Below are 18,778 nucleotides of genomic sequence, written 5' to 3' on the forward strand. Positions count from 1 at the left end.
TGACATGAATAGTATCTGGTCTGAAAACAACCGGATACTTACCTGTAGTTGATCCTGTGCTAGCCTCTAATATGTATTGCAGATTGATGACAGACAGCAATCAGGCATAACATTATGACCACATTCCTAATATCGTGTTGGTCTCCCTTGTGCCTCCAAAACAGTTGTCATGGGCCTTCTACGGGTGTCCTGTGGTGTCTGGCAACAAAATGTTGTTACTGGGGGCCTTTGAGGGGAGGGGCCTCTGTGGATCATCCCACAGACACTTGATCAGTTTGGGATCTAGTGAATTTGGAGGCCAGGTCAACACCTTGTGCTGTTCTTCATGTTTTTTTGAGTTGTTCCTAAACCGTTTTTGTGTGTGTGTCAGGCTGCATTCTGCTGGGAATGTCTGCTGCCATCAAGGAGTGTCATTGCTATGGGGTGGGGGTGCCTGGTCTGGTCTAGGTGGACGGTACTTGTCTAAGTAACATCCACATGAATGCCAGGTTCAAAAGGAGCAGCATAACATTGAACTGTCACAAGATGGTCAATGTTATTTCCTTCTCCTGTCAATGGTTTTAATGTTGTGGCTGATCGGTGTATATCTCAGCCTACCTCCCCTGGGCAGAGAGGTCAGAGGATATTCCAATTTGACAGACGCAGATGAGTTCCTTTACTCCTCTTTCAAATCGTCTGTCTTCTTTGGCTAAAATGTGGATGTTGCTATCTTCAAAGGAAGTGGGGGGCATCATCAGAAGCCTACAGCACCGTGAGCAAAGACCCACAAGTATGGAAGGTAAGGAGAAGGAGCAAAAACAACCCGGCAAAAACAGAGCAGAATCAGAGTATATGCTGTTTAGTGGAGGAATGAACAGACTTGTACGTTGGAGAAACAAAACAACCCATCCTCAAATGCATGCCCCAACACAGGAGAGCTCATCAGGAAATGATTCAGCGATCCACATATTAGCCAGAGAACACAGATGGCTTTTATTTAAATCCCAATCCCCCACCAGTCTTTTAGAATTGGAGAAGCTATCTGGATGAAACGTTTTCAAGAAGCTCTGAGTCCAGTTGCCCTTGTTTCAGTGCTTTTTTGGATATTTACAATCTAAACAGACTACAGCTGTTTACTTTGTCCAGCTGGGACAGATCTCTTCAGTTTGCCACCTTCCTCGACTGAGGCCTGTAAGTGACCTCTTTGAGCTTGACCAGCACTATCGAGTTTATCAGGGTAGATCTTATTACGTTACCTTGGCGGCCTGCTTACACTCCCAGGGGTTTCGCTGTCTAGTTAGATGCCATGTATATTTCAGGAGGACACAGGAGTGAGAAGAAACACAAACACATAATCACCCTCCGGGACGGTTTCCGTGAACGCTGGAAAGCATTCCAACAGATCACCGTGGCTTAGTTGTGTTTAGAGAAGAGCAAACAGAAGGAAAACTGCTATGTGGATGGTATTATTGCATTATATTTGGACATTGACATCAGTGAAATACAAAGCCATCAAAGTAAAGTATTCTTTTTAGTGTTACAGTGTTCTAGGAAGAATTTTATTACATAACCCATTTAGATAATTATTGACTCTGAAGAAGGAAACAAAACTAGAAAATAGCTTCAAACAGGTGAAATACTGAGAAGGTTAACACCAAGAGTTTTTGTAAGAGGCGTGTTCACCTAAACTGAGGAGTGACTTGTTTTTTTTTCCCCCTTTCTATGAACAACATACATGACTGCAGCGTGACGGAATTCATTTAGTGTTATTCAGCTCCCCTGTTGGTATAATCATTTTACAACACCACACCAGACTTCAAACTAGAAGTATAAAAAGGTACAAAATAAGAAGAAATGAAGGCCATTCTCTATTTTACACAACTACTCCGTCCTGCTTCCTCTTCTTTAATACTGCTTTCTGTAATAAAGTACAACACGAGATGAAAATATCCATCTGTTACACAACCGTTGTTTTAAAATAGATATCATATCACCTCATTATAAAAAAACCCTAGCTATAAAAAATAAAATAAAGTAAAAGTCAACACAATCCCCAAAGCTGGAAACCAACCTGCTTCTCATTCCGACATAATGACCTTCAGTAAAAGTAGGTTAACACTGATTTTCTTCAACACTGTCAAATGAATGAAAGACAGGAATGTGACTTCGTTACAGCATGGAGTGTGTTACCGGTGAACGGACACCACTGAGCTTTTTAGCCAAGAGCTACAATTCACTATGAGTCCTCTGCAACCACATTTGTTTTACTTTTACCTAAAAAAAAAAAACAAAAAAAAACCCCCAAAACAGTAGAATGCATCATAAGATAAAAATGTAACAGCACATGCTTGTAAAACTGATCCATTACACTAACAAGTGGTTCAGGACGACACTTTACTTCAGGGATGCCGATGCCTTGTAATGTGCAATAGCTCAGTCAGGTACAGTGCAATCTACTGTATGTTCGCTTCTGACATTGGTTTACAGCCCAGTTCAACACAGTGCAATGTGGAAAAGATCACGTCTTTGAGCTAAATGTCAAAGGGCTACTTGGTGTTAGCCGCCATCTCTCCCAAAAACCTGCGCTGAACCCGTTCCACTGCCAGCAACTACAACAATGACATGCAGGTTCACGTGATGCGGTCAAAGGAAATGCTCATCAGCGTGCTTGTTGTTTCTGGAAAAAGCTGGAAGACAAATAAAAGCACTTGGGAAGTCATTACAGTCACCTTCCTCTAAAAAAAAAAAATAAAAATAATAATGAACGGGTTATCCTCTTTGTCAGGGCGATGTCTCCCAACGGCTACAAACTCACAAAAATAGAAGACGTAGACAGCGGAATCAAAACAAACTCATGACGGTAGTGTTGTGTTCTCTAGTAGTGCTGAACGTTGTGGGTGGAACGCTTTGCTCCATTAGTTTCTGCGGTTACACCCGGCCAACCTTAGCATCGCCGATGGCACCCCAGACGTCGAAAACAAACTCATCGGGGAAGGCGAAGTCTCCCAGGGTTTCATCTAGTGCCTCTGCAAACTCATCTGGGTTCTTTTTGTCTTTACCCAGCTCCACCATGGTAGCAGCTGAGGACACAGACAGAGCATTTAGTTAGCATATAAATGAAAGTCAGACTGACAACACAGGAGTCAATGCACACACACAGTCTTACCCAGCTCACTGTCTCTGATGCCCATGTAGCTCTCAAGCAGGTCGTCCACCTTCTCGATGGCCTTTTCCTCAAATGCTGAAGGCTGGAAGGACAAAATCGCACACTCAAGACGATGCAACAGATTATAATTTCTAAAGAAAGTCCATTTATCAGTCTACATGGGCCGTACGGATACTCACCAGTTCCTCCACAGTGGCAGGACCTTTGGAGCGGAGCCGGAGAGTTCCTCTACCTGTCCCCAGCTGGACCCCAGATGCAGACTTCGACCCTCCAGACCGCTGGCTGATCATATCTACACAAACAATTGGTGTTCAGCAGAGAAATGGCTGTGGAGTCTTTATTTTTCTATCTGTGACAGTGCTGACCATCATTCCCTGTCACACTGTCATGTTTTTGCCTTCTCTGCAGATTTCTAATACTCAATGCCTAAGCTGGGAGTCAGTAAATAGAGATTATTTGTGTGGTGCTATTGAGGCTGGTCCATGTACTAACAACAAGAGCACATTCATAATTAATTCAAGCTTGTGTGCTATCATTTTTTTGCAATAAGAATTTAGATTAGCAACTATAAATGTAAAAGCCATGCTGAGAACTAATATGAGACTAGATGGGATGGGATGTTATATGGCAACAAAGATATTCTGTGTTCACAGCCGACAGCCTGCAGTTTACATGACTGTGATGCCACTCCAGTGAGTTTCCAGAGTGACTGTACAGGGAAGCACAGACAGCTCTCTGACAGAGGCTCAGGGCCGCACGGATTGTGAAGCTGAACGATGCAACAATATCGTGGCGATACTTGTACTTCTGGTCACATTGTGTGTCTTCTTCCCACACCTACCAAAGGCTTTGAGAGGCTCCACCAGCTTGATGGTGAACTCCTTCCCTTTGGGGAGCTCCTTCAGCATCTTGGCCACCTCATAGTGTCGACTGCCAATAAGGCGATGGCCATTTATCGACTCAATCATATCGCCCACGTTGATGACCTGGATCTGGTGGATGACACTGCCCTCCCGGATCCTCTGAAAAACAGCAAAACAAACAATTAATCAAATACGTTTCCAGATTTAATAACGTCTAGACTCATGTCTTTTCTGTGGATACGAAAGAAACTTTCGTGGCCATTATAACACTCCTCACCTTGATGAAAGCGTAGCCTGCTCCGTTATCAGTGATGGTCAACCCCAGTGCATCTTCTCCTTTGAACACGTCTATTTCCTTACGTTGGCCTTTAATGTGTGCAAAAATAAAGTCTTCCAGACCAATCTGACCTCCCAACAGTTTATCCATGTCCACCTTGTGAGTGTTCAGTGTGCAAAACATAACCTGAAGAGACAAACATCAAGTAAATCTTACTGAATTCTAAACCTGACGATGAAGCAAACCTATCACAATGAGCAGAACGGCTCACCTCAGACGGTGGTATCCCAAAGGCCTCGCCAATCTTGGCGTAGAGCTCCCGCACATTACTGAAGCCTTCGATGCGGCCTGTGGGGCTACCGTGAGCAAGCTGGGTGTGGAAGATGAGGCGAGGGCGCATGCTGTTAGGAGGAGGAGGCAGACCTTCAGAGGCGGCCCCTTCGCCCAGCCCCACTACACCTCCATCGAGGCCTTCCATACCTGCCACATTGAGGCCTGCACGGATGGGCTCGGCTTCCTCATTTTCAACTAACGGGGACGCCTTCTTCCTTCTTCCCAGTCCCAGAGGCATAGTAGTCTTACAGGGGAACCACAGGGAGCGGAGGACAGGAACCGGTTCTGGTTATGCTACAATCCAGACCGACATACACCTGTTCAGCCAAATCAGCTGTAGGTTTGTTGGATAGTTATGTCACCGTGTGAGTATTGTCCTCCAGACCAGCTCAAAAGCTGTCTTAACCAGGCACTGTATGGACTTAGAAATCCACACATCAGAGCAAGTCACATAGCTGGATCTGTCAAGTCCAGCAGTCTGCAGGGGGAGGTCTTCAGCTGTAAAACAGAAAGAGACAATTTCATTTCTATACATTACCAAAGCAATGCCATCTCAAGTGTACACGACGCTTCGGATATTCTGTTTCATTTGTAATAGTCCACAGACCGCAGCTAATTAAGCAGCATTATAACTGAACTCTTCCTCACTGTCGTCAACGTTGTAGCTTGGACAGTCAATACACTGAACAGAGCTAACGTTAGCTGCTAGCTCTGACATACATTTCCTACATATTTTTCACAAAAACACTGACAACTCCCCAGTAGCCTGCAACTCAGCCGGCTAATCCAAACGGAAGCTAGACTGGTGAATGTCAAACTCCGCCGTTAGTGGCGAATTAAGCTGGGGTGTAGAGGTTAGTTAGCTAGCTAATTTAACCATGATGGCTAAATCTGAACAGAAACGAGTAAACATGGCAGACCAGTCATTCTTACCAGAGCAGGAGTTTTAGCCAACTATCGTTGGCTCTTCCTGCTAGCTTAGCCTGCTAACGGTGCTTATGTTGTTATTTGTCAAAAACAGCGTTGGCCTGCAGATAAAGTCCGATATATGTCACTCCTCCGCCCCTGACAGGTTGACTTGGCCCTGACTTCGTCAGATTGGCAGGTAAATACACTATGCGTGTGTGTCGGTATGCTGCTATAAATTAGCTTTGTGCCGGACCAGCAAGGGTGGAACAATGATGCATTCAGGTTTCCTCGTAAACACGATCATCTCACTGAGGGCGATCGTTTTACAGTCCTGGTTGTAAGGATTGCGCAATAAGAAACAACACAGTACGCGAATTAAAATCGTTTTTAGCTAGATATTAAAATATATTTGTGTCATCAGGACTTCCAAGGAGTCAAAAATGACTCACGAGTTTTCTGTTAGATTTTAGTTTTAGAAGGGCTGTATCTCAAAGTCACGTATCAACATTACATCTGATGCACAAAATTGAGGTACGATGTCTTATATTATGTAGAATTAATGAGGTGGGACATCTTTTGGCTAAAAACAAAATGTTAGAATGCTTTTGGGTCTAAATGCTTGGTATAATGATTGGTAAATGTGTGTACACTGCCTCCTGGTGGCCACGGTCCACTACAGCGTTGTACTTTCAAATATTTATTTTAAGGTGTTGACCGGATGAGTTTAGTTTGCGTCCAACCCTAGTATATACAGTCAATGGTCCAACCTGGTGATTGGATCGTTGCGCTTCCTTAATGTAGTCAATGCAGGACGCAAGCTCGTGATAAAAACCCTCCGTTCAGTCGCAGTGAGGTAACTATACAACTCTGAACTACGCTGTGTGCGACAGTATCTGTTGAGTATCATACACTCATACAGCGTTCTTATGCCCTCTAGCGGCCACATGTGTACTGCAACAGCAAAACGAGCCGGAGACGAGGCAGAGTCAGACAAGACTATATCACACTTTACATCCAAGAATCCTCCAAAATGATAGCTGTAGTTGAGGTTCCCTGATCCATAAAGACAAGCATGCCGCATACTTGAAGGTTGGGGGGGGGGGGGGGGGTTGTTGTTAAAATCCCCTGAATAATGAAAACACCAAGCCATAATTCATGCAGTTTTGTCTGCCAGTTTCTTTAATGAGAAAATGCAAATCACTACAGCATAGGAAATGACTATTAAAAATGTCCAGTAATCAGTTAATAAAAGTTTTATTATTAAAAATCAAATGATTCTGAATCCCAACCTGAGGAATTTAAAAATATAGAGGTAAAACAAAAATAATGCTTTCAACTTTTTTCCCCCATAAAAAAAAGAAATAAAACCCTTTTTAGCAAACGAAACAAAACAAAAATACACGTTTGTATCAGGTAAACTTCAAAAGAAGCAGTATTCTTTTTCACCTCCAACAGTCACATCAACACTGAAATTACTTTTAAATGTGCAAACTAAACTGACTTACCGACTTCCATCAGCACCACAGTCAAACGTGAGATTTTGACAGTCACTTTAAGGTTTCCCACTGAACTGTGAAACTATTATTCCTATTTAGATGCATTTCTCATTACTGGAAACCTTAAAGAGAATGCTGTCAGCAAAGAAGAGAAGTCATGATATAAGACAGGATGAGCAAAAATATAATATATGGGCCTTCAAGGAGGCAGATTTTTACATTTGATTGAATAGTATTCAAACAGACAAAGTTGGAACAGATGAGAAGGAAAGAAAATACCATAAACATGTATGATTTTGTTTCAAATATCATGAATACTTTGTGCATCATGACAGGGTACAAATGAATAAAGATTTCGTATTTGTCAGTCACACATGACAGGATATACACATGCCCTCTACTTACTTTTAGAAACACATATTATAATTTTATAGGGACAATTGTTTGGCACAAAAAGTCTTCCAAGTGATATTTTACATAGTGCTGTGTACTCCTGGATAAACATGACACTGCAAAAGTAAATCAATCTGACAGAATTTCTTTCTCTTTCTTAACTTAAAAATTGTGCAATGCTGCGTTGTCACGTGACTGACTAAAGACCAGTGCGCTCCGAGCTGGAACATGCTCCAGCACGACCCATGTGGAACCCATGAGGACCGTTTATATGTTAAGCTATGCAACAGAAACGTCCTCTTATATTAATCATAACTGGGGATGTCCACACAGTAGGGCCATTTTCAGCCATGAGAACAGTTTAGGTATATTCTTTCCATGCAGGTTATGAGACTGCAACACTAAAAATGTGTGTAAATGAAAGGTTAAACACAGAATTTACAAGCACGCTGAAAATGAAAGCTCTATTTAATGGTGAAACTATCTATAGCAATACCTCCTCTCAAGTTTCATACTGTATTAAAGCCTCAGTTAATTCTAATGACAACAAGTATTGTGTCCTGCTGAGTAATGTAGTCAGAGCTACATTACGTCTGTGGTGCTCAGTGCTCCTGAGGTATTGTTAAGTAGCTCTCTGCGTGTCGCCTTAAAGCACTCCTCAAATATCTGTTTTGAATCCAAATCCTCAGTTCCTACATTTCTTTTCCAAATGGCGCATTTTGATCACTTTTCAAAAACCTCTCCTTCACACATAGCAAAAAGTTTCATAGACACTCATTTAACTGACCAGTGAAATTAAACTCAACTGAAACCTGAGCCCCAGTTATCCAAGCCAAAATGTAAGGTGCCTAAAGGAGGTTTACTAGAAATGTTAACTTGCTAGGGTTTGGGGGGGGGGGGGGATTAATTGTCATTTGAAGTCACGGGGGAAGAATCTGCTTGAGTGCATCGCGTGTGCTTTGGCCCAGTTTTTCAGGGAATTTAACAGTGAAGTCCAAGATCATGTCTCCTCTCTTCTCAGGGAACTTGGACAGTGGCAAACCCTCGCCAGCAATGCGCTTTTTCATTCCAGGTTTGACAACGTCTCTGGAGGTCACAGTGATGGTGCGGCCGTCCAGCGTGGGAGCACTGACTGTGCATCCACACAGCGCCTGGAGACAGACAGAAAAAGGATGCAAAGCAAGACACTTAGACAGATATATGTGCTGTCACAAAAGTTGGGTTACTAATCTGCATAATTAAATTAAAATATATAACTTAGTGTATTGTTTGTTTGTTTTTTCTTGAAGAATAAAAGTGATATTTTATTTGATATATTATTGCTAGCTTACCTCTCTAAGTGATATTTTTGCAGGATAAACTATATCTGAGCCCTCTCTTCTGAACACAGGGTGTGGTTTGTCTTTAACCACAAACACCACATCTGCAGGAATGTTGGTGGGAGTTTCATCTCCCTCCCTGGGAAAGGTGATTTTCGTCCCCTCCTTCCAGCCGCGCTTGATGTCGACCGTTAAAATCTTGTCTTCGCTACGTATGGTGCACCCGTCGGGGTTCAGTCTCTTGCGAGAAATCTTCATCTTTTTTGTGCAGCCTGAGAAGACCTCTTCCAGGCTTACTTTCAGCTCGTGCATCACAGGCGGATCCTTCTTTTTCTCGCGTGCTCTGTGAGGGCCTCCGGGGTGGGATTTGAAGGACCTGTGAAAGCCACCCATGTTACCCATTCCCCCCATCCCAAACCCAAAGGGGTTGTTGATATCCATTTCATCCTCCCCGTTCTGTGAGAAGAAGTGATCAAACGGGCTGCGGCCGCCAAAGAACTCGGCGAACATCGCATGAGGGTCCCCATGGAAGGTGTAGTTGTAGCTTGGTCCACTGTGTCCTCCACCTCCACCATTAGCTGAACCCTTTAATCCTGTTGAAGAAGACATGAACAAACATGAAAGCTCTTTCGGGGAAAATCCTGGCTGAAGTGTGGGCATGGCCAGTTTTAGTTTGTTAAACATCAGTTACTAATGAACAATGTGGTACAGAAATATAAAAGATGTTTATGAACATCACCGAGGGATCATTACTAAAGATGACTGTCTGCATTTACAATGACATAAATAAAGACTTCATTGATTGAAGTGAGGAACAGTGGATAGTGGTGCAACCATCAGTTCTACACCTTTAGTTTGAACCATTTGTCCTTAATTTGCCATTTATCAAAATACCAAAATATTTCCTGTCTAACAGCACACTCACCTTTACTTAACTTTTACCGGTAACACACATACATCTCCATTCATACTGCAACAAACTTGCAAAACCAGTAATGACCACTGTTAGGAATCCAGAGTTCATGTATAAGTTGAGCTAGTGTTTCCACTGCTACAGTCAGGTGTGTGTCTCTGTTCTTAATGAGGCCAATCTGTGCCATTCACCCAGGTTCAACCACAGCTACTGCCATGACAGACTGACAGGACAAGGAAGAACCAGCTGTTTCCAGCAGATTCCACGGCTACACCTATTGTACACACGTTCATTGTCTGATTACTGGTGCAGCAAGATGCCAGAAACATCAATGGCCCATTAGGAGGACGCGTGAGTTTTAGCAATTAGATCTACCTGGTTTAGTACAAAACAAATGCAAATGCATGGTTGGTTGAGGATTAAGGCACAAACTATAGCCAAGGTACACACGCTGGGAGTTTCCTTACCCTCTTCTCCAAAGCGATCATAAATGTCCTTTTTCTTGGCATCACTGAGGACGTCGTAGGCTTCAGCGATCTCCTTGAATTTGTCTTCAGCTCCGGGAGACTTGTTCTTGTCGGGGTGATAACGCAGGGCCTGTTTTCTATACGCCTTTTTTATCTCTTCTTCGGAGGCACCTTTGGCTATTCCGAGTACTTTGTAGTAATCTTTACCCATTACAATGACCGGTCAGTTCTCCTTTTACTTCATAAGAACATTATCAACGCAGACACTTCAGTTTCTCTTCAGTGCCAACAACACTTCCAGCATGCGTCGCTGGAAGACCCTGTGCAGGTCCGGTTAACGGGCTCCGCCGCCGCAGCTGTCAGTGCTGCGGACAATAGCTTACTAGCTTAGCTAGCCGTCAAGGTTGTCCCCCTTCAGCTGTCACAACCCGTGGACGACTTTCTGCTGTGCAACGGTACCGGGACGAAATGTCACTCAGATTAAATGACAAGACGTGAACCGAGGAGCTCATGTAAGACTGTCCGTGTGCTCCCGCCGCACTGGAAACCGTGCAAGGAAACTTCTGGAAGAAGCTGATGCTGCTGATGTGGGTCATCACTGCGAAACCGAGAGGATTCACTCCCAACGACTTCCGGTTTCGCATTGAAGAAAAAAAACGCAGATCTGCAGAAATGGACAGATGTGTCTTTAAATGAACTTATTAAACGAGTTTACGTAACAAAAGCTCATCTGACTGAAAATCATGCTTTGTTTGGATTTCTAACATAAATTGGTTGTTTTTTGGTTGAGTTATCGGCTCTTTTAATGTTTTCTCGACGAGTACGCATGCGCAAACCCTTACACTTCCTGCCTTTCCGTGTCTGGGCTTAATTTTTACATATTATAGGCTGAAATCAGTAATAAATGTGTTGGCATTTTTTTTTCATATATATGTTTTTATGTGTTCTTATTAGGCTACAATTGGCTAAAACTAATTCTGTGCAGGAGGATGCCTACATTAGACAATATAGATATCCAAAAAGGTTTAAAAAGGGCAACTGGACTTATAGAGTTTGTTCAGAAGACGTTTCACCACTCATCCGAGTAGCTTCTTCAGTTCTGGTGGACTGGTGGGAAATCTGAGGTTTAAATAGGAACTCCTCCTGAAGAAACTTGCTTGTTATGCTAATAACCAGAAACTGGTGCAACTAATTTCCCTTAACGACTGGGTACTTACCTGTAGTGGAGGGGGGGACTGTGTTGTCCCTGTCCTCTTTCCTATGAATGGTTCTCTAACGACTCTTGTCCGTCAGAGGCTCCAGTGTCTAGGTGTGAATGAGACTGAAACTTCTTGGGGACAGAAGTTAAAACTGTATTGTAAATAGATGGCAGATTAAACCTCAGTCCACCTCCTCTGTTTAGTGAAGGTTTTTCCAGTCTGACATAGATGGCTTCCTTTACTCCTCTTTCAAACCATCGGTCTTCTCTGGCTAAGATTTGGACGTTGTTATCTTCAAAGGAGTGTCCTTTGTCCTTCAGGTGTAGGTGGACCGCTGAATCGTTTCCTGATGAGCTGGCTCTCCTGTGCTGGTACATGCGTTTATGGATGGGTTGTTTGGTTTCCCCAATGTATAAATCTGTACACTCCTCACTGCACTGAACAGCGTACACCACATTACTCTGTTTTTGCCTGGGTGTTTTGTCTTTTGGGTGGACCAGTCTTTGCCTAAGTGTGTTTCCTGGTTTGAAATAAACTGGAATACGGTGATTTCTGAAAATTCTCCTGAGTTTTTCGGACACTCCAGACACGTACGGGATGACGATGTTTTTCCTTTTGTTGTTCTCCTCCTCTCTGTCCCTTTTGGGGTATCTTTTTGAGCCTTTTAGAAAGGCCCAGTTAGGATATCCACATGTCTTAAGTGCCCGTTTAATGTGCTTTTGCTCCTTCTCCTTGCCATCCGGTCTTGTGGGTACAGTCTGTGCTCTGTGCTGGAGCGTTCTGATGACCCCTAGTTTGTGCTCCAGGGGGTGGTGGGAATCAAATAATAAGTGCTGGTCAGTGTGGGTGGGTTTTCTATACACTTCAATGTTGAGGCTTCGGTCTTCTTCCACATGCACCAGACAGTCCAGGAAAGCCAGACTACCTCCGCTGATGTCCTCCCGAGTGAACTTGATGTTGCTGTCCACTGCATTGATGTTGCTGTGTGAAAGATTCCACTTCCTGCGTCTTGATTTTAACCCAAGTGTCGTCCACGTACCTGAACCAGTGTGTGGGGGTGTTACCTGTGAAAGAGTTCAGGGCAATATAGACTATACAGTAGACTGATGTACAGGTTTCTATGTACCTTTTGATGGATGTACAGACAGTACAGTGAGCTTGAAGGTTACTGCACAGGAGCTGCACTGATGGTGACTAAATTACTTAATGGTGTATGGGCTGTCCTTGTGTGAAATCCCTACTAGAGAGGATAAGTTGAAAAAAGTGACATACAGGTTGGTGCCAACGATCTTTCAAATAATCGGGACCCTGGACACCAAAATATGCGCAGAGTAAAATCAAAAGCTTTTTGAGAGGGTTTTAACAAAACTAAAATGCTTAAAAGAGGTAATATGTGTCTAAAATTGTGGTGTATATAAACATGACTGCTATATCATTAGCCTCTTTACAAAAAGGTAAAGACAGGCTCAGTTAAATTTACAGTCTTACAGTATATAATAATAAGTGTATGAATGACTACAAAGTAAAGTTTTATCCATATTGCAATAGAAATATTAGAGTTTAAGTAATTATGGAAAATAATGTATTATCTATACTAATTCAAATGTCAACTCTAAAGAATGAGATTACATTTATCTTACATTAAGTACGAGGGAGATTGTGAAGACCCTTTAGTAAGCGTATAAAAATGTACTGCACGTACAAGGGAGTAAAAAATACTGTTCTTCTCACCATAGGGATCCCAAGAAGTGGAGTCCTATTTTATAACAGATCAGATGTCACTATGTCATATCTAAATGTCCTCACCTTTGAAAGAGAAGAAGGTCCAGAGACTGTTTGTTTTCTTCTTCTACTTTTGCATTTCTAATCATCAGTATTAAAAAGATTTGGTTTAACAGATTATTTATTTATTTTATTTTTTTCTCATCCAAGGCCTGAAAGTGTTCTTGGAATTCATGCCTGCGACGTCAGCTAGCTGTTTACTTGTGCTGCTCCAATTTGTTATTAATAGACTCTATAGACACCCAGTTGGCTCTGTGTGATGACAAGTTGACCCGATGAAAGCTAACTCTGATCTTATCCCAATCAGCGTTTTCCTCTCCCGCCACAAACCTTCTCGAAGCATTTTAGAAATGATTTAGCACACAGACCTTGGACCACAGGGGCCCTGAAATAAACTTGTTTGTCTGAAAAAAATAAATAAAAATACCAGCCTCACAGGTGGTCTGGGGGAGGGGAGGTGGGGTTTTGGCATGTGGCGATCTTTAATAATACGGATCAAGCTTTCATTGGGGTCCCGTCCCTGTGCAACCAAGGAGTAGAGCGGAAAGGAGATGTGTCTTACAGGTCTAATGAGAGCATGCCGGCATGTGTCACTAGCTAGGGCTGTATGTGGCTTCCCAAGGTTACCAGACTGGTGCAGAGCAAATCAGGCAGCTTATATTTAGCCTTGCAAATGGTGTGCTATGGATTATGTCTTGGGGCTCTCCAGTTTCGTCTTCAGTGCGTTTTGCTGCATGGGGGGCTGTGGATCATGAAAAGGCTGCTATTCAGGTGAGGTCTTCTTCTCAGTCTTAGATTGGATCTCTTTTACTTCTTCCACTCCTCCGCGCCCTCACGAACATATACTTCATCTGGGGAAGAAAGAGTTTATGGTGACTTTGCTTCTCAAACTGGAGGGATATTCAGAGAATCAAAAAGAAACCACAGAAGACCTTCTCGAGCTGAACTGGTACTTCTTTGACGAAGAGCTGTGAGCTGTTCCACATACTACCAAAAGACAGCTAACGTATCTCAGATTCTTTTATCATTTCACTGTCTGTTGAGATTTGGGATCAAACGGCATCATGGATGTACTGGCTTTAGAGGCAAAGAATGTAACTGGACCAGAAGCTGAGAAGAAGTCTGCACCGAGGCCAAAACCAAAACCCCCCAAAAAGGCAAAAAGGATCGTATACTTTGAGGTAGAGATCGTGGACTTCAAGACTAAAGAGAAACTATTGCTACTGGACAAGGTTAGTGCCAGGATTATGGAGGTTTCTTTTCACTGCAGTCACATTTTATGTTGTCCATGATAAATGACACTAGTGCATGGTGTCTGGTTACTATACACAATTAGACACAGATTATTTTGAGCTTTTTGCATGCCATAGATTTTATCAGTAACTATTAATTTGTCACCTTGCACCGCACTCCTTTTGAAGGTTTTTGATTTATACATCTAATATCTGCTCTACACATAAACCCTAAAAGTAGCAAAGACTGTGACAACAGTCAAATAGGACTGTTTAGCTGTACAGAATCATCATTCTAAGCTGGTTACAGTTAACCATTTACTTCAAAGGTGGCAAGTACCATTATCAGTTATGTTTCTATTGAGTGAGGGTTACGCTATAAGGAGGTGAGAATTCCGTCTTTGCCTGATAGGAATTTTCTGTTCCAGCTACAGCATGCCTGTGCACATGCCCGTCCTGCACTCGGTCAAAAAGCAAGCAGGCACACAGACATACATGTTTTGCAGCTTGTATAAATGTCCAGAGCTGTGTCCACGGCATGGATCCTGTTACAGTTGAACATGGATAAATGCAAGTCTGGCACATTCCCAGTGAATGAAAACATCAGTAACGATAGTAAAACTGATGACTTTTGTTGTATTTTTAGCGACCGGTCTATGAAACAGTACTTTTGATGATGTTTCATTTTTACATTTTGATTGTAGGTGGAGCCAACTGCGACCATTTTGGATATTAAAGCTTTGTTTCAAAAATCATGTAAGTAGGTTAATGAAACTGAGAGGACTTTGTATTTATTTTATGGGTGACCTAATAAACATGCTAGCACCATGTTTTAAGGTGAAGTTGTCAGTGTCTCAGCTATCAGCTATGTACATCAGGTTAGATGGTTATCATTAAATAAACCCCTAGAGGTTTCCTTTAGAGCCACCAACAGGTTGGCATTTGTTTCTTAGAAAAAAAAATATACTTGGGTTCATAACCAAATGCTACTTCATGGCTGTAGTCTCTCTCTTGTGAATAAATTGTCTCTACAGGAAGCCATGACTAAATTTTACTCCTTTTTCAACAGATCCAAAGTGGTATCCTGCGAGGCAGTCTCTGCGTTTGGATCCAAGTACGTCCGGCGGCATATATTTTTATACAATAGATTCTGAGTTTATCATGATCAGAGGAGTGACAGTTGTTGCGGTGGTGTGATCTACTGTCGTCTGGCGATGACTCAGCTGATTGTTGTTGGACTGTCATGTTTCTCAGAGGCCAAGTGTCTCAGGGACGAGGACGTTCTCCAGACACTTCCTGTGGGAACAACAGCCAGATTTTACTTCAGTGACCTAGGACCTCAGCTAACATGGGGAACCGTGAGTCTACCTGTGCACAGACGTGGAATATTTAAGAGCCTTATACACTTTGAGTGTGCAATATGAAATATGCTGAACTTGCTTCGACTTTCCACTTTCCCTTAGTATCCTGTATTTCTGAGATTTGAATTTGCTCCTTTAGTTTTCATATGTTTTAACTACATTTTTTTTCCTGTTGCTAATTTCAAAGATGTATAGTTGAAGGTCCTCTAAACAGAGACATTTTAGTGAAATAACTAATCATCTCAAGTTTACAAGATTACCTTTTTACACACAGCTAGTACAGCTGGCGGTCATGCATGCATTGTTTTTCATTAGCTGACCATCTAAACAAGAGGCCTGCTTTTAAATACAGTCAGCCATGTACAGTGTGTATGACATGCACTTAAAATGCTGCAACATTGGCTCTCTTAACATTCTTGCACTTTCAACATAAACAACCTTTCACCCTCTTAATAACGTATATCTCAGATAGAGGTGATTTGCTGCAGTTCACCCCCTGCACTGCCTGTCCTCTGTCCTAGGACATATAATCTCATGGCCCCATTTCTCTGAAAGGTGTTTATCCCCCTGACCTCTCACTTGCCTTTCACAGCACCTCTTCACTAACCCTTGCCCATCCAGTCTCCACATCCACTTTACCAGGCTGTAGACTGATAACAGTGTGGGTGGAGGAGCATGAAGTTTCCCAGCAGAGATCACCAATAGCTACTGGTCCGGCACGCTGACCCAGGGCTCTGCTCAAGGTGCTGATTCAGGGATCTGTTTCACCGTCAGCTGCACTGCTACACTTGATCACATCATTTGTGGTATTAGAAGCTGTTGTAGTGTCTCACCGGTTCTATGAACGCTATTTTTGGTCCACTGAACGGTTGCCACTGCTGAGGAGACGTAGACACACTGTGAGGCAGTGACAGGCGAGCTGGTAGAGAAGCCAGAGCCACGCTAGTGTCAGTTGTCACTGAGTTGTCAAAGGAGTCAGAGCCATACTGGTGTCAGTTGCAGGTTCTAACTTTGGCAGAGGGTTCAGACTGACAAAGTGCCAGTCTGACATGTATAATGTGTTTTCATTTTACTCACTTGTGTATTTTCTATTCAACAAATGTAAGTTCATTGCACTGAATTGTAGTGTTTTGTTGTTTCTGCTGCCTTTTTGTTCCATTTTTTTTTTTTTGCATTCTCCTCATACATCAGGCAACTAATGATGGAAACTAAAAGCATTTCTGTCTCCTCATTCACTTCAGGTCTTCCTAACAGAGTGTGTTGGTCCGCTGGTCATCTACTTAATGTTCTACTTTCGTCTTCCCTTCATCTACTCTCCAAAATATGACTTCACCACCAGCAAGCACTGGGTCGTACAGTGAGTGTCTGCATGCTCATGTTTCCAGGTATCTGTTGGGATGTTGGTGCTGCGTACCACAGGAGCCCCTTTAACATGATAAACATCGGTGAAGGACATGGCTATGTAACACTAGATACAAGCGTACTGAACTACAGCCCGGCAATGTATTAATCACTGTGTGCTTGTGTGTCCTGTTGCAGTCTGGCCTGCATGTGTCACTCCTTTCACTACATCAAAAGGATTCTGGAGACACTCTTTGTCCATCGCATCTCCCACGGGACCATGCCGCTCAGAAACATATTTAAGGTGACCGGGCTGCACACTTAAATCTCAGAACATTATCATTTTGATCTGTGTTCCTATTCTAGGAGTTACACAAACCCATATCCAGACGGTGTGACTTATTATAGTGCCACTTTCTATTCCAGAACTGTGGCTATTACTGGTGCTCGGCAGCTTGGATGGCATATTACATTAACCACCCTCTCTACACCACACCCTGTAAGTGCTGACCCCTGCAGCTCTCTCTTTAGCTCGTCATTCAGAGGTGACTTCCATCCTGATCTATTCTTTTGTCAACAGTTTACGGGCAGCAGCAAATCAACACAGGTCTTTACCTTTTCTTGGTGAGTTTGAGGTCAATTGAAGTCATCTTCCAGCTCTTAAACCCAACACATGCTCACTTTTGGATGTCTTTATTCCTACAGTTCTGCCAAGTAGGGAACTTTTCCATCCACCTTACTCTTCGGAACCTAAAATCACCAGGTGAGAATGTTGTAATTGTTTTTTTCAGTCTGCAATGTTTTATTGTTAAGGAGCCAAAATATGCAAAGCGTTGCAATGTCTGATTTGAGTTTGACTAACATTTCAGGTTCTAAAACTAAGAAGATTCCTTACCCATCGAAAAATCCTTTCACATGGATTTTTTGGCTGGTGTCTTGTCCTAACTACACATATGAAGTAAGTGGTTGCACATGTTTTAGATATGTTTTTAATTTGTTTCTTGTGAGTTTGGTGGTTAACTATTTTTTTCTGTGCGTAATATTTCATGTTTCCAGACTGTTCAGGAGGCAACAGTTAATCATTTTATTCCTGCAGAATTAAAATTATGCATGGTTGCTGCCATCTACTGGTCATGTCCGGTACATGTACCATCTGTCTTAATGTGTATGTGTACGTGTGTGTGTGTGTGTGTGTGCGCAAACTTCTTTGTCACAGGTTGGCTCCTGGATCGGCTTCACTGTGATGACCCAGTGTGTCCCCGTGGCTTTCTTCACTGTGGTGGCCTTCATTCAGATGACCGTGTGGGCAAAAGGCAAACACCGCAGCTACTTAAAGGAGTTCAGAGATTATCCCACCCTGCGGTCCTCCATTCTGCCATTCATCCTGTAGAGCCTGGCACAGAAAACAACAGTTGCTACACACATATGCAGCTTTTCCCTGATTGGGTCCTTTTTAAGGGCCTCGGCGTCCATTTGGACGTGAGGGAGTGTATGCTGAGTTTAACAGTGTAGATACGTTGTGGTCGTATGGACTCCATGGATCACTTTCAGCCGTAACAAGGAGTGGCAGCGTTGAACTAGTGAATGTTGGACTGTCACAGGCAAGAAAGCTTGTGAAATGCACCAAAGTCTTATTTTAATGTGCAGTGTGATCTTCAAGGGAAAGTTATTAAAATGGGTCCTTTTTATTTTGCTACTTTTGTAAGTTGTAAAATAATCACCAGAGGGTTCAGGTTGTAAGCAATAAC

General features: G+C 42.7%; 3 protein-coding genes across 3 annotated transcripts; 1 reads left to right on the forward strand and 2 right to left on the reverse strand.

The window, feature by feature from the left end:
• Positions 1-1,251: 1,251 nt before the first annotated feature.
• Positions 1,252-6,097, reverse strand: gipc1 (GIPC PDZ domain containing family, member 1). Its single transcript, XM_084570419.1, has 7 exons — positions 5,552-6,097; positions 4,557-5,116; positions 4,286-4,471; positions 3,987-4,167; positions 3,325-3,437; positions 3,146-3,227; positions 1,252-3,059 (listed from the first exon to the last, which is right to left on the reverse strand). The coding sequence occupies exons 2-7, from the start codon at positions 4,854-4,856 to the stop codon at positions 2,908-2,910; spliced, it is 1,014 nt and encodes a 337-aa protein (XP_084426545.1). The 5' UTR covers positions 4,857-5,116; positions 5,552-6,097; the 3' UTR covers positions 1,252-2,907.
• A 577-nt stretch (positions 6,098-6,674) lies between these two features.
• Positions 6,675-10,750, reverse strand: dnajb1a (DnaJ heat shock protein family (Hsp40) member B1a). Its single transcript, XM_084570675.1, has 3 exons — positions 10,116-10,750; positions 8,748-9,328; positions 6,675-8,567 (listed from the first exon to the last, which is right to left on the reverse strand). The coding sequence occupies exons 1-3, from the start codon at positions 10,324-10,326 to the stop codon at positions 8,337-8,339; spliced, it is 1,023 nt and encodes a 340-aa protein (XP_084426801.1). The 5' UTR covers positions 10,327-10,750; the 3' UTR covers positions 6,675-8,336.
• A 3,410-nt stretch (positions 10,751-14,160) lies between these two features.
• On the forward strand, positions 14,161-18,424 carry tecra (trans-2,3-enoyl-CoA reductase a; the record flags this gene model as incomplete). Its single annotated transcript, XM_084570204.1, has 11 exons — positions 14,161-14,328; positions 15,033-15,084; positions 15,398-15,442; positions 15,583-15,686; positions 16,931-17,046; positions 17,229-17,334; positions 17,457-17,529; positions 17,611-17,654; positions 17,736-17,793; positions 17,900-17,988; positions 18,247-18,424. 11 exons carry the CDS (start codon positions 14,161-14,163, stop codon positions 18,418-18,420), a joined length of 1,029 nt encoding a protein of 342 aa, XP_084426330.1. The 3' UTR covers positions 18,421-18,424.
• Between the last annotated feature and the right edge of the window lie 354 nt (positions 18,425-18,778).

The sequence above is a fragment of the Chelon labrosus genome (assembly GCF_963514085.1).
Source record: "Chelon labrosus genome assembly, chromosome: 21".
Classification (NCBI taxonomy): Eukaryota; Metazoa; Chordata; class Actinopteri; order Mugiliformes; family Mugilidae; genus Chelon; species Chelon labrosus.

Coding starts and splice junctions, on each gene's coding strand:
- gipc1 (XM_084570419.1), bottom strand. CDS start 4,856: ATGCCTCTGGGACTGGGAAGAAGGAAGAAGGCGTCCCCGTTAGTTGAA. Junction 4,472..4,556: donor TTGGGATACCACCGTCTGAG/GTGAGCCGTTCT, acceptor TTGTCTCTTCAG/GTTATGTTTTGCACACTGAA. Junction 4,168..4,285: donor CAGGCTACGCTTTCATCAAG/GTGAGGAGTGTT, acceptor GCTGTTTTTCAG/AGGATCCGGGAGGGCAGTGT.
- dnajb1a (XM_084570675.1), bottom strand. CDS start 10,326: ATGGGTAAAGATTACTACAAAGTACTCGGAATAGCCAAAGGTGCCTCC. Junction 9,329..10,115: donor TGATCGCTTTGGAGAAGAGG/GTAAGGAAACTC, acceptor CTTCTTCAACAG/GATTAAAGGGTTCAGCTAAT. Junction 8,568..8,747: donor CAAAAATATCACTTAGAGAG/GTAAGCTAGCAA, acceptor GTCTGTCTCCAG/GCGCTGTGTGGATGCACAGT.